The sequence below is a fragment of the Megalops cyprinoides genome, chromosome 10 (genome assembly GCF_013368585.1).
Source record: "Megalops cyprinoides isolate fMegCyp1 chromosome 10, fMegCyp1.pri, whole genome shotgun sequence".
NCBI lineage: Eukaryota > Metazoa > Chordata > Actinopteri > Elopiformes > Megalopidae > Megalops > Megalops cyprinoides.
The window spans coordinates 24,262,716-24,282,645 of NC_050592.1; the positions used below are offsets into that span (position 1 = coordinate 24,262,716).

A 19,930-nucleotide genomic window follows, 5' to 3' on the forward strand; every position below is an offset into this window, starting at 1 on the left:
GGTCCGGGATATCATAAAGTACTGCCTTAATGAAATGATTTTCTTCAGTCATCGTTTACATTTGTTTCACAACGTCGGATGTCTTAAACTATGCATTTCTGCTTTCACAGGGGTTAAACAAACTCAAAATACACAATGACAAGTACATCAGTAGTTATTGCCTGTTTTTATTGATGTGGTAATTTCCCCCCTTTAAACATAATTTAATTTTTAACAAAAGGCAACATGCAAGTGGCAACAGTACAGAGACCCAGTATGTTTACAGCTTCTGTGACAATGTCATTGTCAGCCAATGTGTTTAAGAAAAAACGTAATGGATATTAAAAAAATATATAAAAAGTATTTTAGAGGTAGTGGTAATGCAAGACCCCAGGTCACCTCTATTGCCTGTTATTAAAGGAACAAAAAAAGTTCACAATTTAGAGGTCCAAAGGATTAGAATTCAGCAACTGAATGCTACCACAGCCTGTGCAAAATTTTGTTGGTTTCCTTACATTTACATCCCTTTATGGACTGTGGCTGGGTTTCTGCACATCAAGACCTCCCAACACTCTTTTGAATTTGGTGAGCTTAGGTGCATAGTGCCCTCTTGAGGACAGACCCAGCATCACACAAGTTGGATACAACCAGGGTCCGTCACTCCAACCCCACAGACAAGAAAAAAGTGCATTACCAAATCTTTTGTGTCGTCTTCCCGCAACAGAAACGCAGGGCAATGACATGATAGTGTGATACGTGCTGGCTGATGTGGGGGGCTGTGTGCAAACACTCACCATACTCTTTCTCTGTCCCCTTTTCAGTTACAAACTTCCTCCATATTAAACACATTTCAATATCAAAAATATTAATAAGAAGAACAATAATGTGCAAATTAGAAGAATGTGAGTTCACGCAGACTTAATGTTTTTGCTTTTGTTTTGTTGTGTAGGGAGAATGAGACAGTCAGACAAAACCAGATGATACTGTGCATTTTTTTTTGTTAAAGTTAATTTCACTGAGAAAAACAAATGTCTTTAAAAAGGCAGAGGGGGAAACAGCCCAGAGGGATGGGGGAGTTGTCTGATGGAGCTGGTGTTGGTCAGGAAGTGTCAGGGATTTTAAAGAATCTTCTGTAAGATGGAGTTGGGCACTTCCAGCGTTTCATCTCTCACTAAGACAATGTCGTAAGAGTCCATATATCTCTCCAACCGCTCCTCCACCTGGATCAGACAAAAACAGGCACAGTAAGACACCTACAGCCAGTCACAGTTCAGCATTGTGTATCTGCTTGTGTGTATCTGTTTGTGTGTGCATAGCAAACACAACAATCAGCGTGGCCTCGGATGGACTGCACCAAACTGGACCAAACGGAAGAAGGGAGCAGGGTGGGATACCTTGTCATTCAGGAAGCCAATCTTGAGCATGTTTTCCACACTGGGCACGCCGTCGGCCATGTTGAGGTCTCCTAGAGAGTCGCCCAGCAGCAAGATGTTGCAGTTGTCCTTCAGTTGCTTGAAGTACTCTGTGTTCCTCAGGGCACCATCGTGCTTGTTGTACACATGGATGAGGTCCCCTTTGAAGCCCCTCAACACTCCCTGTGAAGGACAGTCAGCAGCGCCCTCTGTCAGTACTAAGAGGTGTTATAACACGGACATCAGGTAAGCCCTGTGGGACCATTAGGTTTTCCCTAGCAAGAGCGAGGGACGGATCACCGATTTGAACATATCACTTTCCGCTATGGATATCAAGATAATCCTATTGGTTCATAAAAGTCAGCTACTGAAAGGAACATGTTAGCTCAACCCACAATATAGTTTAAAAAGCCTTAGATGTATATGTTGAATGAAGACTTAATTGTTTGACATTAATGGTTTGACTGGGGGCAGTTCTCTGACTTTTGAAATATCTGTTAGGTACTGCACTTTGCCTGTGTACAACCATGGCTTAATAACAATAAATGCAGTTTATCTTTGCAACACACCAAGCTTTGAAAATTAGGCTGTAAGTTGCAGCACATTGCTGCAGCTCTTTTTACGGGTATAAGCAACCATGAATACATTAAGAAACATCAACAAAGCATTTCTGTAAGAAAAATGCTTTTATGGCGAGATAACATCAGAGATCTACTGGCAAAACACTGAGCTTTTTGTTATGCCAATTTAAATTCTAGTTAGCAAGTCTGAAAGTATCAATTCTCTCCTAATTTGTGTTAGCTAGCTAGCTAGCTAGTAAACATGAAAAACGATGGAAAATATTTAAGTGTATCCTCTAAAAGCTTGGATTTTCATCTGCTAACATCAAAATGTTGCCCTCATCAGTCAACATTGGGTTTGGAATGGGTTTGACTTGGATAAGGTACGCCACGCCCCGAGTGACTCACATTCTCATCAAAGTCCATGAAGTTGGAGACCACCTTGACGTTTGGGTGGTAGACCCCTGCCTGCCGGATAATCTCTTCTAGGACGTCCCCCAGCCCGGCTGAAAAGATGAAAACAGGGACGCTGTGCTCATGGAGCCTGTCGAAGAACTGTTCATAGCCTTCCCTGTGTTACACACATAAAGAATGAAAAGTCAGGCACATACACACATGCAAAATTTCAGACAGAGATTGACAAACAAACACAACACAGACACACACCACAGAAGGCCACAGTCACACAGAGACAACACACTTTCACACACACGGAAGCTATATGTGGGGAAAATGGAAGGATAAATCATTCAAATTTAACTCTAATTAAAAACATCTCTGCCCCCTCCTCAGCTGGCAGACACTGTGACTGATCCCAGAACAGTAAGAGGCACAGGACTCTTACCTCAGGCATGCATCAGACTCCCGTACCACCTCTGGGAGCTTATCTTTCAGTAACCGCTGTTCCACCAGTAATGTGTGCGACTTAAAATACCTGTGAACCAACACATCACCCTTAGTAATATACTGCGGCATCACAGTTTGTGTCATCCACTGTGTCTACACTGGAGGCCCCCAAATTATTTCCCTGACCTTACATTTTAATGAGAAATATACTGCAAGTTTGAGTCCTGAATGGGACATTGTTTTCAAGGAATTGACTGCACATTTGTGAAATCTGAGCAATAAACGCCATTGTGGGTCTATCACACTAATGTAACCTTGTCACACAAAACAATAAACAATGAAATTTCTCATGAAATACAAGACCTTCTGGACAGCTGTACAATGCTCTTTTTTTACCCTAAAGCAAGCTACTGGCTCTGTCAGCAACAGCATACACTGACATAATAATGTCAATGAATCTACTTTACAAACCTGTGTGTGTGGCTGTGCCACTCCTGTCCATGTTAATCGATGAGTCCCAACGCTGTGTTTTTATTTTATGTGTATGTGTATGTGTGTGTGTGAACTCACCATTCCACCATAAATGGGTACTTCTCCTCCATGGTGAGTTGTGGGTCGATCTCGATGGGGTAGTACTTGTCTTTCAGTTGCAGTAACTGGGAGCATTAAGGGACAGCAGCGTCACACACAGTATTAGAAAGGAGAGGACAGAGTCTCTGAATCAGTATGATGCACAGCACACGCTATCCACCAACAGGAACACAAGACATGCTACCTCTGTCCCATTGGCAGGTTCTTTCCTTTTGAATCTTTTACGTCCATTCAGGGAAATGTACATACGGTGGTAAGCACCATGCATCACTATATATGAGTACATTCATCCAGGTCAAATCTATGTCTGAAAACATGCAAGGAATATGTGTCTGGGCAGTCATTTTGAACATAGCGTAGATGTTCCAGGAGCTGCAGAACACCACTCCAGTGACTAAATGATTACAAAATAAAACTACACTTACATATAATCACTTAGTAGACTCTTAGATACAGACTGACTTACAAAAGTAAGGTGAAATATTGCACATAATAATCCACATGAAAAAAACCAGCAACATATTTCACCAAAAGTGAGAACAGAGAATGCAGTGCTACAAATACTACACTGGTTAGTAGTAGGACATTCCAATTTATACCTTCTTCCTGCAGTCTTCTGTGATTAGCTTGCAGTTGTCGATGATGTCTAGGTATGAGAAGAGAGAGTTTTTTTCAAAGACGTGTAACTGTCTGCCTATAGTAGACTCTATAATAGACAGCAGAGTATATTTTACAGATTGATTAACTGGAGAACTGGTATGGCAACCTTCAGGTCAGAGTGTCTGCTGGTCTTGGGTTTGTTCCCTAGCCGAGCCACTCAGAGGAGTGTGAAAGTGGTGTCTGTCGGCGTGTAGGGTTAGACTCAGCAATGGCCTGGCATCCTGCTCTACACACCAGCTCACTGAGATCAGCTTAGGCATGGTTTGCACATCATCACATCAAACTGATCTGAAATGAAGCTTCTGGGCTTCAGTTCCACATTCTCAAAGAACATCTCCCTCTGTCTCATTCGCAGAGATGAGACTGGTATGACAGTATGACTTGATATTATAATTTCATAAATCAAATACCATGATATATAATGTTGCACAACAAGGTTTCCGCATGAATCAAATATAAAATATATCACCTATACCGAAACCATGTCAGAACACGGGCCAGTGGACCAAGAATGTTTAACAATTCCCTATATACAGGCTATGCCTTGCACTTTCCACCCACACACAGGGTTTGAAGTTTCCAGGCTGTCATTGTCCCCCCGTACCCTGTTCAGCTGTGTAGGGTGTCTTTGATTAAAAAAAAAAAAAAGACAGGCTTTTAGTAGAAAATGAGTGCAAAAAAGACTGTACTCACTGTGGCACGTGGGGCAGCGTTTCCCATTATTTGAAAACCTGCTTAACGTCATATCAAAGTCAGTGATGATCTGCAAAAAGAGAAAGGAAAAGAAAATTAATACCCATGAACAGGATGAACAAAATCTGTTTGCTTAATCATCCTCCTGCCAGCAGAGGGCACCACTGCATTTCATGCTAGGTTGGATCCCATTTGTGGCTGCCAGTAGGCTCTGCACATTTCATGTCCTGGACAACTGCTCCAGAATCAGCTTCCCTAATCTCCATTTTGCCCTAACTATAATGCGATAAAAGACAGGAACTCATACAGGGTCAGATTCTACATACACCTACCAACAGCAGAAAGATTCCACGGACACCTGCATTCTTTGCGTACCTGAAGTTTGGTGGCCCCGCCCTTGATGAGGCTGCAGATGATCTCCTCCACCCGTTCTGGGTCCTTAATGTGGACTGTGTTCTTCTCAAACTCCGGCATCTGACAGCAATAACAAGGAAAAGACGGGAGAGAATCAGTCCGTTGGCTGCCCAGGTCAATGAAATTGCAGCTAGCCAAGGTTCCTGTGTGGCTCATTCAGTTAAGGCAGAGTGCAAGCTAAGCTCTACAACCTGTACTTGACTCAGCTGCGTTATCAGTTCATAATGAGTGGGAACACACTGGCTTCATTCGAAGGAAGGGGTTGATTTCCACATCTGATCACTCCCAGGCACTCTGAGACTTTTCAGCCACCTACGAGTTGCTCAGGTGATGTCAGAGGGATGTGCCTATCCTCCATTGGGTGTTTTCTCTCCTGGTGCACTGTGAGACTTGTGTGAAATACAGTGGTTTTTATCACGTGAGTGCGGTCGGAGGACTGCATTCACTACACGTGTGCAGAGGATGTTGCAGTCAGTTGAGTCTAATGTTCAACTGGCGACTCCAGAAAAGGCAGAAAAAAAGGAAAAGGCAAAACAAATATAGCTGTCCCAAGAGCTCCTGTGTTGTTTTTGGTTGTAGTATTGGTTGTAGTATTGCACAGGATTGCAACACAGTTTATACAGTTTTTACACATATTTTCATTAGCTGATTAGAATTTACTCAGTTCCATTAGCACTGTGTGAAATGTGCTTCTGTTTCAAATAGTTTCTAACCATGATCAACAGCTAGCCGTGCAGCTGTGCTGATTGAACAGAGAAAGGTTCTGATCAGCTGTGTATGAGTATCATGTGCAAACTGCAAACAAGAGGGTGGGAGACAAATTTTACTCTGAGATGGTTTTACGCTGGGTATGTCAACCCTCTTTCCTTGACCTAATTATCCTAAATCTGTCCAGCCCCTCCGTCGACCCTGACCTGTGTCTGTGTGGAGGGGTGGGACGACCGGAGGCCAGTCACATTCCTTAAAACAGGATGGATAACAGGCTGGATGGACTAGAAACCAGATATGACCACCACCCCCATCCCTCACCACTATTTCTGTTACACGCCTGAGCACAGAAACAGCTGTTACTGAGCTTCTTACATAACCGAGGCAGCAGCAACCAAAACAAGCTCACAAAAAGAGACAGGAGCAACAGCTAGAAGAGCACAACAATTTTTACTAATATTTAACAATTATAACAGATTCGGAAATGTACTGGCACAGCCAAGCGGCACCATATGGACTGCAACCCTGATGGGTACTTCACTGTGTGAGCTCCTTCAGTAGGTATACAAGATGATGCACTAATATTGTGTGTTTGGCTCCTAATGCATAACATAATGAGTAATACAGTGTGCTCAATGACTGCTGTGCTTACATTGTCAGGTTAATTACTATAATCCATTTGTCTTCTGAGGTTTTGATTTCTTTTTCATAGGACTGCTAAACCACTTCATCTGTGTATAATCTGTATTATCATCATTAATGGGGTTGCCTAAGAGTTCCATTAGCCCATTTTCATAGCGTTGTTGGGACAGTTTGGTTATGTGACATTATAAATATGCTTCAAGTATTGATGCAGAAATGTTATGTGAGAACAAAGATGTTACAGGGAGCACAAACAGGACAAGAAGGGTGCTCTGGTTTTGTTTTAAAATATTTTAAAAGTTTTCTGAACTGCTACAGAGAATGTGAAGTCTCCGAAGGGCAGCGATGTGAGGTACCCACACTCTGAGCTGTGGTAAACAGCCCCTGTGTCCCTCAGTTCTCTGTTCAGCATGGGGTTATTTCTGGGTGTAAACAGCCAGTGTGACCTTTCCTGAAAAAAAAGAGCACCCCTTCACTCTGTCATCCAATCCTGACTTATCTATTTTCCACACACTCCAGAGTGACCGAGGCAGCTCAAACTAAAATAAGTTTCTGGTCGTGTTGTGTCCCGTTCTCTCCCCCAAACCATAGGTACACTGTGTTGCTACAGATCAAATTAACTGTTCTAATGGATTTTGAGGTTGCATGTTCAGAAAAACCTTGCCTCTTCAGGGTTGCAGGGCCTGAATCAGAGATCCACAGTCCAGGAAAGGGTACGCTCTGCTGCTGTTTGCTGATATGTGCAGCCCTGGCGTCAACTGCACAAATACCATAATAAAATCAAGTATCTCTGGGTGCAGCCCTAAATATACAGACACAAATACTCAAAGATCCTCCCCTAAACGGGGTGGTGGGGTGGGAGTGGGGGCTGACAAGACGCTGACCACAACTCCATCACGCCGAAGACTCACTGACAGAAGGTGGTGCCTGTCAACCTGACAGGACCAATACAGTACAGACAGCTCAGGAGGTGTGTTTGTGTACATGGGTTGTTCTCATCCAAGGAGCCAGCTCTGATCTGTCAAAGCAGCGTGGATCAGAATGAGCCCTGCCTGTGTATACCTCAGTGGGCGGAGGAAGCATTACGCCCCTGCCACCACGGTCCCTTGAGCTCTGCCCATTTTGTTTCATCTCCCAGCAGCTTAGGCTCGCAGTTGCATAACAGGTTTTGATTTCCCTAAAGCCCTGACAGCGGAAAAAAAAACTCACTACAGTACAATACAAACATGCAATAATCCTTACCCCCAACATAGTAAAAAGCTATCTGATTTCCCTAAATCCCTCCGAGCACTCAACAGAGGGAAAAACATCGACGAAAAGAGCTTCTTACCCTGCAGTACATTAACTTTTACAGATATTTTCAACAAAAGCAAAAAAAAAAAAAAAACCCACACAAAAAAAACCCAAAAAAGCTGATAAAAGGGCTTGTAGTATTGTGCAAAAGCAGATTACATGAACAGCCAGAGGCTATTCTAGTTCTCCCTGAACTGAAAAAAATACAATTTAAAAGTATGCACAGTATATTTTTCATGAATACCAACAATGATAATCAAGAAATACTGGCATTCTTTGATGTCAATGCTCAAACTATACATCTAACTATGTGTCAGCATTGACAGCATCTCATAGGTAAGCAGTTCCAAATAACACAACATAATTGTGTTATGCAAGAACGGACGAGTGTCATTTTTATGCACCAAGTGAAAATGCACAAAAATGCCTCAGAGAAATTAAGTATAGCCGAGGAGAGACACGAGCCATTTCCTTCTCTCTTTTCCCTCCCTCCACCCCTTCCTCTGTGTCCAACACATACACACACACACATTTGAACAAACACACACAGGGTGCCTTACCTCTCTCTCTTCTTGACAGCACTGTGCAAAACAAGAGTGAGGAAAATTTCCTCCAGCAGACTTCAGCTTATATAGGCCTGGCTGCTCAGGGAGGCGTTGCCAAGAATAGATCTGCCAATCCCCGCCCCTCCAAAACAGGGCAGTGACACACACACGCACACACAAATATGCAGGCACCCTACCCCAGCAGAAAGACATAAAACACATGAAAGTGGAGCAGCGGGGGAAGGGTGATGAACAGAATCATGGCTTTTTTTTTTTTCTTTTTGTTGCTGGCCCTTTTGACCTTTGGCTGCCCATACAAAGCACACAGTCAATCACCCGTGACAAGGTTCTCCGCACACAAATCCACTGGGTCGATTCCTATTGAGGTTATCGACATGTCAGAGGCAGTAAACGGCAACTGCTGACCACGCAAATTATGTGGCAACCTCAGACGCCGTTTGCGTAGCCCTCTGGAATTTTAAAGTTCAAAGGGCAAACAGAGTTGTTCCATGAAAAAAGGAAATGCAGGGGAACTACCGTCCGAGCTTTTACAAGCTTACCTAGTAAGGCGATATGGAACATTACACAAAACAACTCTTCAGATGAATGGTGTTGCTTGTCTCTTAATTGCTTTCTCTTAACAAAAAACTACTACAAACCAAAAACTTAATGCATTTAAAAAATCTGCACTGATGAGACAATTGAAGTCATTTCAAAGGTACAGTCAAATGTTCTGTAAAACGATCCTGCATAGCGATACCCAAGTCCATTCCATAATCTATAGATAAACATTCACATATACAAGTGACAATTGATGTGCTCCATAATATATGCTGTATGATACATATTGAAACATAAAAGCCCCTCCCAATACTTTCTGGATTTGACATTTGACAACGTGAATTCTTTTTTTTTTCTTTCATAACAGTGTTGCATTGTGGGATACACTGACTGTGGTAATGTCAAGGCCCTGAGGCTTGCATTCTTCTGCTCCATTATGGCAGCAATGTCAAAGCCGGTATGCCATACATGTCTGGTCAGCACAACAGCGGGTTTTCACACATCCAAAGGGTGAGGGGTAAGACCAGTATGATTTGTTAGCGGTATCAACACTTCCTCTGCGACAAAATAAATATCACCTAACATAACTGAAACAGCAATGCCAGACATCCCCAGTCAAACAGCTAAGATACAAACTAAAGAACACAGCCAAAAACCTGCTCCTATGAAATCAATCTTGTGACAGTTCGGTGACGGTGTCAAAACAGGCACCAAAGGAACACTTTTAAGAATGTGACTTCTTAACAACAAGTTTTATGTGGCAATCTGCCACAATTTCATCATTTCAACGGATCTTTTCTGGGTGATAAAGTTCAAGGTTCAGGCCTTCCAAATATTTTCTCAACCTTCTGACTTAAGCAATATATGCATGCTTACATACATACACACTCCAGCTCAGGCTGAAAACCCAGGTTAACTCCATGTCAAAGCAAGTGCCTTGAGAAAATCTATATTCCTCTCCATTATGTGGCAGGCTCTGTACAAAGTGCAGGAGATAAAAATGGTCAGAGGTGCTTTCCATCCACATTAGGCCATCTCTCAACCACTATTCCTTGAATTGTTTGTATGAAATGCTCTTTATCAGTGGTAATTCTACACATGGCACTACATCAAATGCAATTTGATTAAGTGCGAGGCGGCAGAGAGTCATACAGATTTACAGGAGCGCCAAGAGAAGCAAAGTCCAGGCACCCAGCGACCTCCTGCTAGTCATCACTGCTCCTGACAAAGATTTACTGATCCCTACAGCGCAGCTTGTGCGGGTCATGCCTGGGACCCCAGCGCCTGGGACCCTGGTGTCAGGATACAGAGAAACAGGAGAGCCAAGTTCAGACACTGAGTCAAAAGCCTTTATGCACCAAGGCGTGATGCAATTATCGGCTTGCCGTAAAAGGACCCTCAACACCACTGCCACGCTGATTTGAATGCAAGCCAGCAGCAAACTGTCTAAAGGTATACAAATGGAAACATAATTCCAAACAGAAAATGAGGTTAATTCCTCCCTCTCAACATTATAGCATGCAGTCTCACACTGCACAGACAAAAACATGAGCTGTTATGAGAATGTTGTGGGCTCCAGTGTCAAAGGGTACACAGCTGTACCCTTAGTAAAGTAGCAAACCTGAATTGATAAGTAAATATCCGACTATATAAATCGATGGCATGTAAATTGTAAGACATGAAAAATGCCCTGGATGAGCAAAAATCAGCTAACCAAGTTTTAAATATTATTAAAAAAGCAGCACCATAAGAAGGACATTACAAATAACATTCTAATTATTCCACTACAAGAGGCTTTACCACATTCACATAAAGGTAACAGAAACTGTGAGTATCTTCATAAAAAGGAGCATGAGGTGGGAACAAATCCAACTGAACGAACAGCAGTAGCCATTCCGGTATTGCCTGGAAACTCCGTGTTCTTAGAAAACGTCCATGTTGCTCGCTGATAAAGGCTCTCTCTTGGATTAATGATCAACGAAGATGTGTAGCAAAGGAGGGCAGCTGAGGACAGCAATTAAACTAAGTTTAAATACAGAAGGAAACATTTCACATTTTGCCTTTTTCAAGGGCTTGTAAAGACACGCATGCTTTATTTCTGACAGATGCTATAGATGTCTTTCTTTTGGTTGTACATCCCTAGTACAACTGAATTTTTTTTGTCACATATCCACTTGCAGCAAAATCAGTAGAGTGTCGTTCATCAGATTAACTACTCTTAAAACAGAGATGCTAGAAACATCACATTTAATACTCTGGCGATAGAATTATCACTAAGCACACTGTGGAGACGCTGCCTTGAAGGAGATAGCACACATTTTCAGTGAATCGGGTGAGATTCAAATAACCAGGCATCAATGTAGGTTAAGAGGCTAATTTTTTTCTGAATGGATGTGTGCATCTCTCTTTAATCTCAATCTTTTCCGGCACTCACGTTGTATTTTAAACATGTTATTGCAATCACAGTTTCATTCGAAAAATGCAACTACTTTACCACTGTTGGGAAACTGGAACACAACCAACACACTAGTATGCCTGATCCCCTCTACTACGTAACACATGGCTCCAGTCTCTTGAATCACCCCTTATAAGAGTGCCTGTTGTTCCTGGTGTAATCCAGGGATATACTATGGTCACATGCAGAGTACTGGACCAGATGGTACAGTGCAGGGATAGACATTAATGTTGAAAAAAGAGCAGCCTACAAGTCACATACAGCAACATGCACATACATGGAAAATGTATTCATTATGACAGGGACATTGTTAACAACATCTAAAACTGGCTGCTCACTGCACTTCCAAATAGCAGGCTTGGTCCTATATAGCTTACAATTTCATGGTGACCACAGGAGGAATTAATATTTCTTCACATCAATTGTATAAAATGTCCAGGTTTTGCATACAACAAAACCTGATAAATGGATGTATTGATATGTAAATCTTGTAAATGAAATTTGGTTAACATATCCCACTATACTAAGCTTATAGCCAGTAAATACCATATATGCCACTGGGTCTCTTCATTGCAAAGAATATAAATACCAATATAGATAAATGCTAATCATAATGGCTAATTTAGAAAGCATTTATTGTCTTCTTTAGCTTGATCCTGTCTCACTGAAGCTATGCCTTTAAACTTTCTCCTCCAATCAGGAGGCGGTTTATGCAAATTGTTCTGTGGCTGGGCAACAGCGGACGCTACCAAACACATTCCATTCCGGACCTCCTGTTCTCCCTGTGATGAGGGAAGGTTCTGTTCTGTATTGTTGGGGGTAAAGAGTCCTGTGAGTTAGGTGCTTATGAACATTCCATAGTACTGAGCTCACAGTCTGATTCCTATTTTGGTTCCTGTGCCCTGTCTACATGTGAATTTTTTTTTTTTAACATTCAACAGGTCAGCCTGAACATACATTCCAGGCCTGTCATGGGAGCTATTTTGTTAGGTATGAAAAAGAAGCCTTTTTATCATAAACAGGAAGGAACTGTGGGGCGCTGGGTCATGTTTAAGATAAAAGTTTTTGAGAAGCTACCCTGCAGAGATAACTGCAACTCAGAGTGAGGGCGTGAGGCAGTAACTCAGTTGCCATGGCAAATGACATGACCATGACTTAGCAATGTGTGAAAAAGGAATGGCTGGACAGACTGCACTTGCATGCAGAATTTTTCGCATGGCAATTAAAAAAAAAAAAAACCTGGAACTGCTTCTAAATTTTGCTTGAAATGCCTCATAAGAGCCACAGACTATGAACCGATTATTATGAATTTTTACAACTACTGCTATAGAAGGGTCTAGTTTGATCCCTGAGATGACCTACTGGATCCTGATGCTTGTGATCATGCTAAGGGAACTAACCAAGCCTTATAAGTTATAAGTTATAAGTTGGAACATATCTGATTAGCTATTTAAGGAGATCAAACAAACAAGCAGGCCAATATGTCTCTTCTCTGCATTGAGTGGCTTGCATCGAGTACGGTGTAGTAGCCGAGTCCCTGTTCACTCATTCCCTCAGTGGTTCCTTGAGACAGACAGCTATAGTCTTCTAGGGTCCATCTTCAAATAATGTGATTGGTTTGACTGTGCAATGTCTATCTTTAGTATGAACACCCAGTAGGCAGTGCGGTGTAACGTTAGAAAATGGTTATGTTCGTCTACCACCTAGTGGTCATTATGTTTTATTACAAACGATCATAAAACCTGACCACGTTTTCCGACATAACAATCTGACATATATTTACACACTCACAGGACAAAGTCAAGAAACACAGGAAAAAAAAATGCTTCGGGAGTCTTGAATGGGATACCTACTCCAGGCCATCATTACATGAAGAGAATATTAATGACAATAAAGAAAACCAAGATAATCCACTGTGTGACGTTTGCAAAATATTTTTCATATAGCCCAAAAGATTTAACATTATAGAATTTGGTTAGCTAACACTGGTTCGGATTACCTTGCTGCAGTGCTTCCATCATCACTACGCTACTGATGAAGACGGGTGACTCGAGCGTGCTGGGCACTGCCTGTCTGTGACAGATATCTACTTTTAGCACAAGGCAAGGTTTATGCTTCTTCCGTTGTCACAATGCTTAACCTACTGATAACTAAGGTTAGCTATTTAAAGGAGCAGCGGCGATAACGTTGCTAACGTTACCTAGCAAACACACAACTGGCTCTTATTACCTAATAATGCATGACCGCCAGTTCCCCTGGTAAACTAGCCATCGCTACAACAACCCAGCTAGGTAGCGTTCGCTGTCAGTTCAAAACTAGAAGGTTAGCATAGCTTGCATAACTCTGCTCGCCAACGACATAGCAAACATGCTGCCTGGTCACATTCAGCGTTTGACAACATATTATCTGTCACGTCGTAGACATGCTGATAACTAACGTTGCCTAAGTGAATTATTCCAATATTGCAGCCGGCTAAGAGTTTGTGTTTTCTTTTTTCTACCATGCCATGCTTAAATCGTCCCCTAAATTCGTATTATCACACTCAGTGAGATATGACCTCTATAGAACCGCTGCTATTTTTACAGACGTCCGAGACCGCGCCGCGCGCACGAGACCGGCACGTGAACTCACCATCTCGATTATCTTGGTTTTCCGGCCCGCTCTCTTCTTCTTGGTGAATATGTACTGCGCCAGCACCACTCCGCCGAACAGCGCGCACAGGCTGGCGCTCGCCACGGCGCCGGCTTTCACCACGGCGGTCTTATCCATGTTTTTTTTCTGCCGTGTTGAACACCGCCGCAACAACCGCCATACAGCTCCTTACGTCAACATGGTTCCTCCTTTCACTAGCGCTTGTCACGGACTACGTCCCTGGCGGCTGCTACCACTTGGTGTGAAAAGAAGGGAGACCGTTAACGCTTAACGAAAGATTTCTAAGAGCAGCAGGACCGTATACAGTGTCGTACAGTAATACAGTAATAGTATTGAAGTTATTATACGTAAGAAGTTGTTATATAACCGTATAATATTTAGTCTGTTTTTAAAAATTATAATGAATTGTTTTGCTTTTTTTTAGTCACTGCAATCAAAATGGTATATTCTACCGCCATGGAAACGCGTTCCAACAAATAAATGAAAGAGTTGCTGAAGGTTCAGCCTTGATTGGTAGTGTGTTGAACATTGCATCGGACATTCGCAGGCTAGTCAATATGCCTAATTTAGCTAGTTTGTCATTCAGCTACCTTGCTGTTCAACTGGTTTGCTATTTCTGTAATTTGGCAACTGTAAGTAGGTGTACGAGGAATCCATCAACGCATGTAAGCTAGGTAGCTAGCTATGTACCAAAACATAACATATGCAAAAATACATCTTAATTCTGGTGCAGTCAACCACAGAACGAGTTGTCGGGCTGTACTGAAATACAGTTTTGTATTTCGACTCTTCACACAGATGAATTCAATTTTCTTCAGAAAGCCAGCTGGCTAGGTACATTTAATTTCCCTCCCATATTAGGTAAACAAACGAGAGTGAGTTGCCTAAATTCTGTGCACATAACGTTGCGCAACAGATCTCGTAGCTACATGCGAAACGTACACCCAGATATGTAAATCTAATGGCCGCCGCTAGGAATTAAAAGTGGATTAAGAATCTTACAGGTTATGACCTTGACTTACTTTACTTTTAACAAGGACATTGTCGCATAGCGGTATTGACCGATGATATGATTCTGGGTGAAAAAGTGAAGAAACTTTTGTAAATTCAAGTTTTAAATGGAATTGTGAATTTCGCAGATGCTTGAGAACGACTGAGGTTTTTCATTGTTGAACTCATATTGTGGCTTGCAGTTATTTCGAGTTTCGTTCGTCCAGAAGAACAATAGGTGGTAAATATCACACGGACAAAGGTTTAATTTTTCAGGCAGAGCTGTTCATGTATGAATTAGTAACTCCGTTAGGCCACTGTATTTACAAGAGCAGTTAAACAATCAGACAAAACTTACAGTCTTTCATGAACTTAACACACACACACACACACCTCGATATCAGATTGCACACAACAGGATGCTAAATGACAAACACCACTGACATTCCAGATCATTCATTCCAGAATTACTACGACTTACAACACAAACAAATTCAAAGTCTAAAATCTGTGGTGTGGAAGAAAAAAAAAATAACGAGAGTAAAGTTGAAACTGTCTTAAAGTTTATTTATGTCTTTTTTTCCAAAAACACATGGACAGTGCTAGAATGGAATAGATTTACAAGACCCAACGTGTCTCTACATTTGTATTTCATACAGCTCTGAAGATGCTAATAAATGAGAAAGCAGACCACTTACAAGTTGACTGTTTGCTTTTAAGCCCCAAAAATAATTTGACATGTTTGTTAACTGCTGAAATAAAATGTCCGTACATGTGCGGAAACACTGGAATGTCTGCAATTCCACCGACACAGCAAATCTGCTGCTCCTTTCTCAGGACAGACTGCTGGATTCTGTAGTGCATGCCACCGAGGACTCAGTTTTTGATGGCATATAAACGGGACGTTGCATTGGATCCACCGTTCTATTACATTGCAGGAACTGCCATGTGCACCCCCCCCCATACTTATACATACATACATACACAAAACTTGAAGAATTAAGATTAAGACATAAATAATATGCAATACTGCAACTGAGATGGTTAGGAGACAATTGTCACAATGTAATCTCAGCAGTGCTGTTTAAATACGGAATCTTGTTTTTTGAAAGCAAAGCTGTGCAATTCATCGTGTTGCAGGGGTGGGGAACATCTGCCTGGGCGGCAGACAACCAAGCAAGCTGGGGATTGGAGGCGGGATATTGGGGTTCACTGGTTACAGAGAACTAATGGATTCCAGTCTCAACAGGATACCTGCTTGTGACACGTTTGCTGATGTCATTACTCGACAGGCTTGACCTGCTTGGCTCCCTCCAGCTGCCGAAGGGTCTCGTCCCACTGTGAGAACTGCTTGGACAGCAGGAACATCTGGCAATAGGGTCAAGTGTCATAGGGCAACATTCACCTTATATGCACACTGACAAGCACTGAATCACTTCTACGTGCTGCATACAGCAAGCCAAAGCGAGCCGCCTTTGCACTGTAGGTTATGTGTCTCTTTTATCTATCTCATGATTCAGGTACACATGAATGCATGTTGAGTCTTGGACATTTTTGTCTTGTACAAGTTCTCTTAACTGGTCTAATTACTGAGCTTTTCAATATTATTTTATATATTTATGTTTATGGAATACATTGTTTATGTTCAAACTTTTGAGCCAGAACTGAAGGAGTAGTTATTGCAATTGATTAAGTGGTCTTCTCCTCATATGTTGTGATTGGTGGAATGACCGTGATGTCATGAAGATAATCTTCCTCCACTGTAGGTCTAAAACCTGAGTCATGTGAATGCTGAGAAATCCATCTTAATAGAAATGTCTACGATATTTAATTTAATATGAATGCAAAGCTAGTTCAAAGTTAAACTACAGTGTGACTATCATTGAACTATAATAAACTATTCAGCAAGCACAAGGAAGGATACCATCTTGTTGTATTCTTCAAACTGCTTCTTCACCTCCTCAGACAGTGCCTCACTCTGGTCCTGTGGGAGAGGCACAGGCATAAACACCCAAACCCATCTGTTTTTCAGCAAGGTCTTTAACAGCTGCCCCCAGTAATGTATTTATGAGAATGGAGTGATGCAGGTCAATACTAAAGACATAAAGAGTCATGAGGTTCTCTTTGTGGATTCTTAGTCTTCCTTGACCGTGTAACAGAGAAACAAGCATACAGAATGATTTCATACCTGCTGTCTGATGTGGATCTGAGACAGACGCTGCAGTTTGGTGGTGTGCTCAGGGACAGCTGAAGGCAAGTCAGACACATGATTAAAGTTCAGAGAACAAACTCATCACACTGTCCTAAAGACACTGATAGGCAGACGCCACACTCATGTAGTAGAGCTGGAAGTACCAGCTTGTGAGTTCTGCGTAATGCCAGTAGGGTAACAGGTAGCAGAGCACTTTCAGAGGTGTTGTCACTCCTTGAGAGTTAACTAGCGTTGTATCTATGGAGCTAAGGACAAATCGCCTTTAGCTCAACTGGTAACATACTGGCGATTAGAGCGAGTTCTGCAACAAGAACAGAGGTTTGGGCTTCAGTCGTGAGTCCTACAGTTACACAGACCTACTGCCAATTGACAGACATACTGACTTTCATCAGAAGACACAGAGCAGTGATCATGCAAACACACACTGCTACATCCCTGCTGATCATCAGAACAGCCCTTTACAGAATCAGTCACACAGCATTTGACAGAAAAGCAGTGTAACATATACATACATGGCTTCACAATGATGCTAAAATCACAGTTCATTCAGTCCATCCAGTTCAACATCCGGAGCAGAAAGGTGTCTCACATATGTGCCTGATTCAAGTCATCTGCCTGTTAAGGCTCTTTAATTGAGATCTTAGTGCCATGTTCATGGAATGGCACACGAGACACATGGTTTGCCATTACCTTCTGCCAGCATGGCTCCACTGGTGCTGGGAGAATGAGCAGCCTCCTTATCCCAGTCCCCCTTGATAACAGATCCAGCCGCCTTCAACAACTGTCTTGTCTATCTGAAGCTATTTAGAGCACCCAGGTAGTATAAGGTGGGTGAGTGGCTTGGTGTTGTAAGATACTTAAACCCCAAAGGAGATGACATTACCATGGTTACAGCAAGAGCTGAATATGGCATCATCCGACAGCGCCACTGACCTCTGATGTAGCTGCTGTCCAGAAGGGGCTGTAATTTGCTGACCTGCTCCAGCAGAGCAGCCTGGGATAGCAGAAACTCTTCCTCTGTGAGAAGACAGAAAGGAGGCAGATGGTTATTTTCTGTTCTCACATCTGTGGCATAATGTCTAGGGAACTGAACTTGTAACCAGATTACAAGTTAAAACTTGGCACTGCTGTTACAACTTGCTGCACTTAAGTACTCTAAATTGCTTCAATTGAAATATTCCAGTGATGTCAATGGATAACATGCATAAGGCAGAAATGTAAGCAAAATCACTCTAGACACTCTAGTGGATTGTTTGGATACAAAAAAAATTAAATCATTTTTGTTATGATCCTTCTTTGGTTGGCCTCCTTGATATCAATTATGTTACATACAGTATATATCAATAACTGAAAGGCTGTCCCATAGTCACTAATATACACGTCAGACACCCAAACAACAGACCTGCCAAAATGAATTCCAGTTTCATGGCATCGGGGATTGCAATGTGATCAGTGAACTGGGGATCCAGATATTTCATCAGGTCTTCAACTGAGGACAGAGACAGAGTAAAAGGGAACTGAGGCTGTTTATATTACTTCCCGAACATAAATACTTCACAAATGGTCCGCAGATATTACTAAAGATCAACATAGTAAAATGGTATACACTGCATAACAGCATGTCCGTCAACGGTAACTTACTCTTTTTGTGCAAGATCTTGACGCGCTCCCTCTTGTTGGCTGTGTTTCCGAGGGCAGCATGGATCCTCCCCATCGAATCAGAACACTGGCGGGGTAGGGGGAAGTGTACAAATCTTCATTTTGATCAAAACAATTAAGCCAGACCATATCTTAATATAAAATATAAACGCCTGTCCGTTCACATCTGCGACCTCATGTAATGTGTCTGGCTGGGTAGCTAGCTAGGCTTCTTAGACACACAGTCTACTGGATTAGCTGATGACTATGCTTTTAAAGAACTGAAACAAACAACTAAAACAACTCCCGGTTGTCTGGAGTAGCTAACTAAACACTGAATACAGATTAAAATGTTCGTCGAAAGCATCCATGTAAAAAAAAAAAGAGCCACGCCCGTTGAGCTGTCAATGAATGACCAGTGCAGCGTCGCTTTATGCTACACACGTAAACACGGGAGTTTGGCAGAAAGCTAACTAACGGAAAACTCCGCCATGCTAGATAGCATCTTTTAACGGTAGCGAGTAATTACAAGGGCGTAATAACAACAAACCGCCATTGCTAAGGATTATGCCTGGGTCGTTGTAGCTATCAGGCTACAAAAACATTGTACAAAATCCAAACGTCACCCACTGCAATGATTGCTTTATCTGGTAGTTAAAAACCAAAAAAGCTAAAAACGTTTAGCCTTCGATACTGATTCTAAGTGATTTGCTACCTTTACGTGCTTCGTGTTCCGACCTCCATGCACACGTTTTTCGAGTGTCTGAAGACGAGTCTCCAAATTCTCAATATAACTCCCGTCTTCCATTTTCACTATACTCGATACAATGCAATCGGAAGCTGCACACAGGAAAGGCGACAAAAGTCACGTGGTAGATGTAGTCACGGACCTACATAAAACGCCATCTTTGTTGGTGAAAGTCCATGGAAGGTGTCCATGGTGAAGTACTACCATCAGCATAAGATCATAGATAGGTCAGAAACACAATTTTAGTGTACATCTGTCATTGGTTTTCATTCGGTTCTGCTTTTGTTTTCACGAATGCATTGAGGAAAAGAACTGAAAACACTAACAACTG

At 42.1% G+C, this 19,930-nt stretch overlaps 2 protein-coding genes across 3 annotated transcripts; both read right to left on the reverse strand.

Annotated features, from left to right (window-relative positions):
- Positions 1–147: 147 nt before the first annotated feature.
- Positions 148–14,205, reverse strand: nt5c3a (5'-nucleotidase, cytosolic IIIA). 2 transcript variants are annotated; one of them, XM_036538921.1, is made up of 9 exons: positions 13,991–14,205; positions 5,117–5,215; positions 4,742–4,811; positions 3,988–4,034; positions 3,368–3,453; positions 2,796–2,885; positions 2,360–2,522; positions 1,374–1,574; positions 148–1,199 (listed from the first exon to the last, which is right to left on the reverse strand). In XM_036538921.1, exons 1-9 carry the CDS (start codon positions 14,126–14,128, stop codon positions 1,098–1,100), a joined length of 996 nt encoding a protein of 331 aa, XP_036394814.1. In that variant the 5' UTR covers positions 14,129–14,205; the 3' UTR covers positions 148–1,097. The 2 variants fall into 2 exon arrangements, with proteins under 2 accessions (XP_036394814.1, XP_036394815.1); XM_036538922.1 differs by lacking the exon at positions 13,991–14,205 and adding an exon at positions 8,359–8,401.
- Positions 14,206–15,542: 1,337 nt separating this feature from the next.
- Positions 15,543–19,678, reverse strand: LOC118784815 (dynactin subunit 3-like). The gene is made up of 7 exons (XM_036539250.1): positions 19,567–19,678; positions 18,855–18,939; positions 18,616–18,702; positions 18,147–18,230; positions 17,190–17,248; positions 16,926–16,985; positions 15,543–16,369 (listed from the first exon to the last, which is right to left on the reverse strand). Exons 1-7 carry the CDS (start codon positions 19,657–19,659, stop codon positions 16,283–16,285), a joined length of 555 nt encoding a protein of 184 aa, XP_036395143.1. The 5' UTR covers positions 19,660–19,678; the 3' UTR covers positions 15,543–16,282.
- Positions 19,679–19,930: the final 252 nt, after the last annotated feature.

What these genes read in the sequence shown, in the direction of transcription:
- nt5c3a (XM_036538921.1), bottom strand. Translation starts at nt 14,128, where the DNA reads ATGGATAAGACCGCCGTGGTGAAAGCCGGCGCCGTGGCGAGCGCCAGC. An exon ending in GCGGGGCCACCAAACTTCAG is followed by an intron (nt 4,812 to 5,116) that starts GTACGCAAAGAA and finishes CTCTTTTTGCAG; the next exon opens with ATCATCACTGACTTTGATAT. An exon ending in TTGGCTTCCTGAATGACAAG is followed by an intron (nt 1,200 to 1,373) that starts GTATCCCACCCT and finishes TGTCTGATCCAG; the next exon opens with GTGGAGGAGCGGTTGGAGAG.
- LOC118784815 (XM_036539250.1), bottom strand. Translation starts at nt 19,659, where the DNA reads ATGGAAGACGGGAGTTATATTGAGAATTTGGAGACTCGTCTTCAGACA. An exon ending in CAAGATCTTGCACAAAAAGA is followed by an intron (nt 18,703 to 18,854) that starts GTAAGTTACCGT and finishes CTCTGTCCTCAG; the next exon opens with TTGAAGACCTGATGAAATAT. An exon ending in AGATCCACATCAGACAGCAG is followed by an intron (nt 16,986 to 17,189) that starts GTATGAAATCAT and finishes CCTCTCCCACAG; the next exon opens with GACCAGAGTGAGGCACTGTC.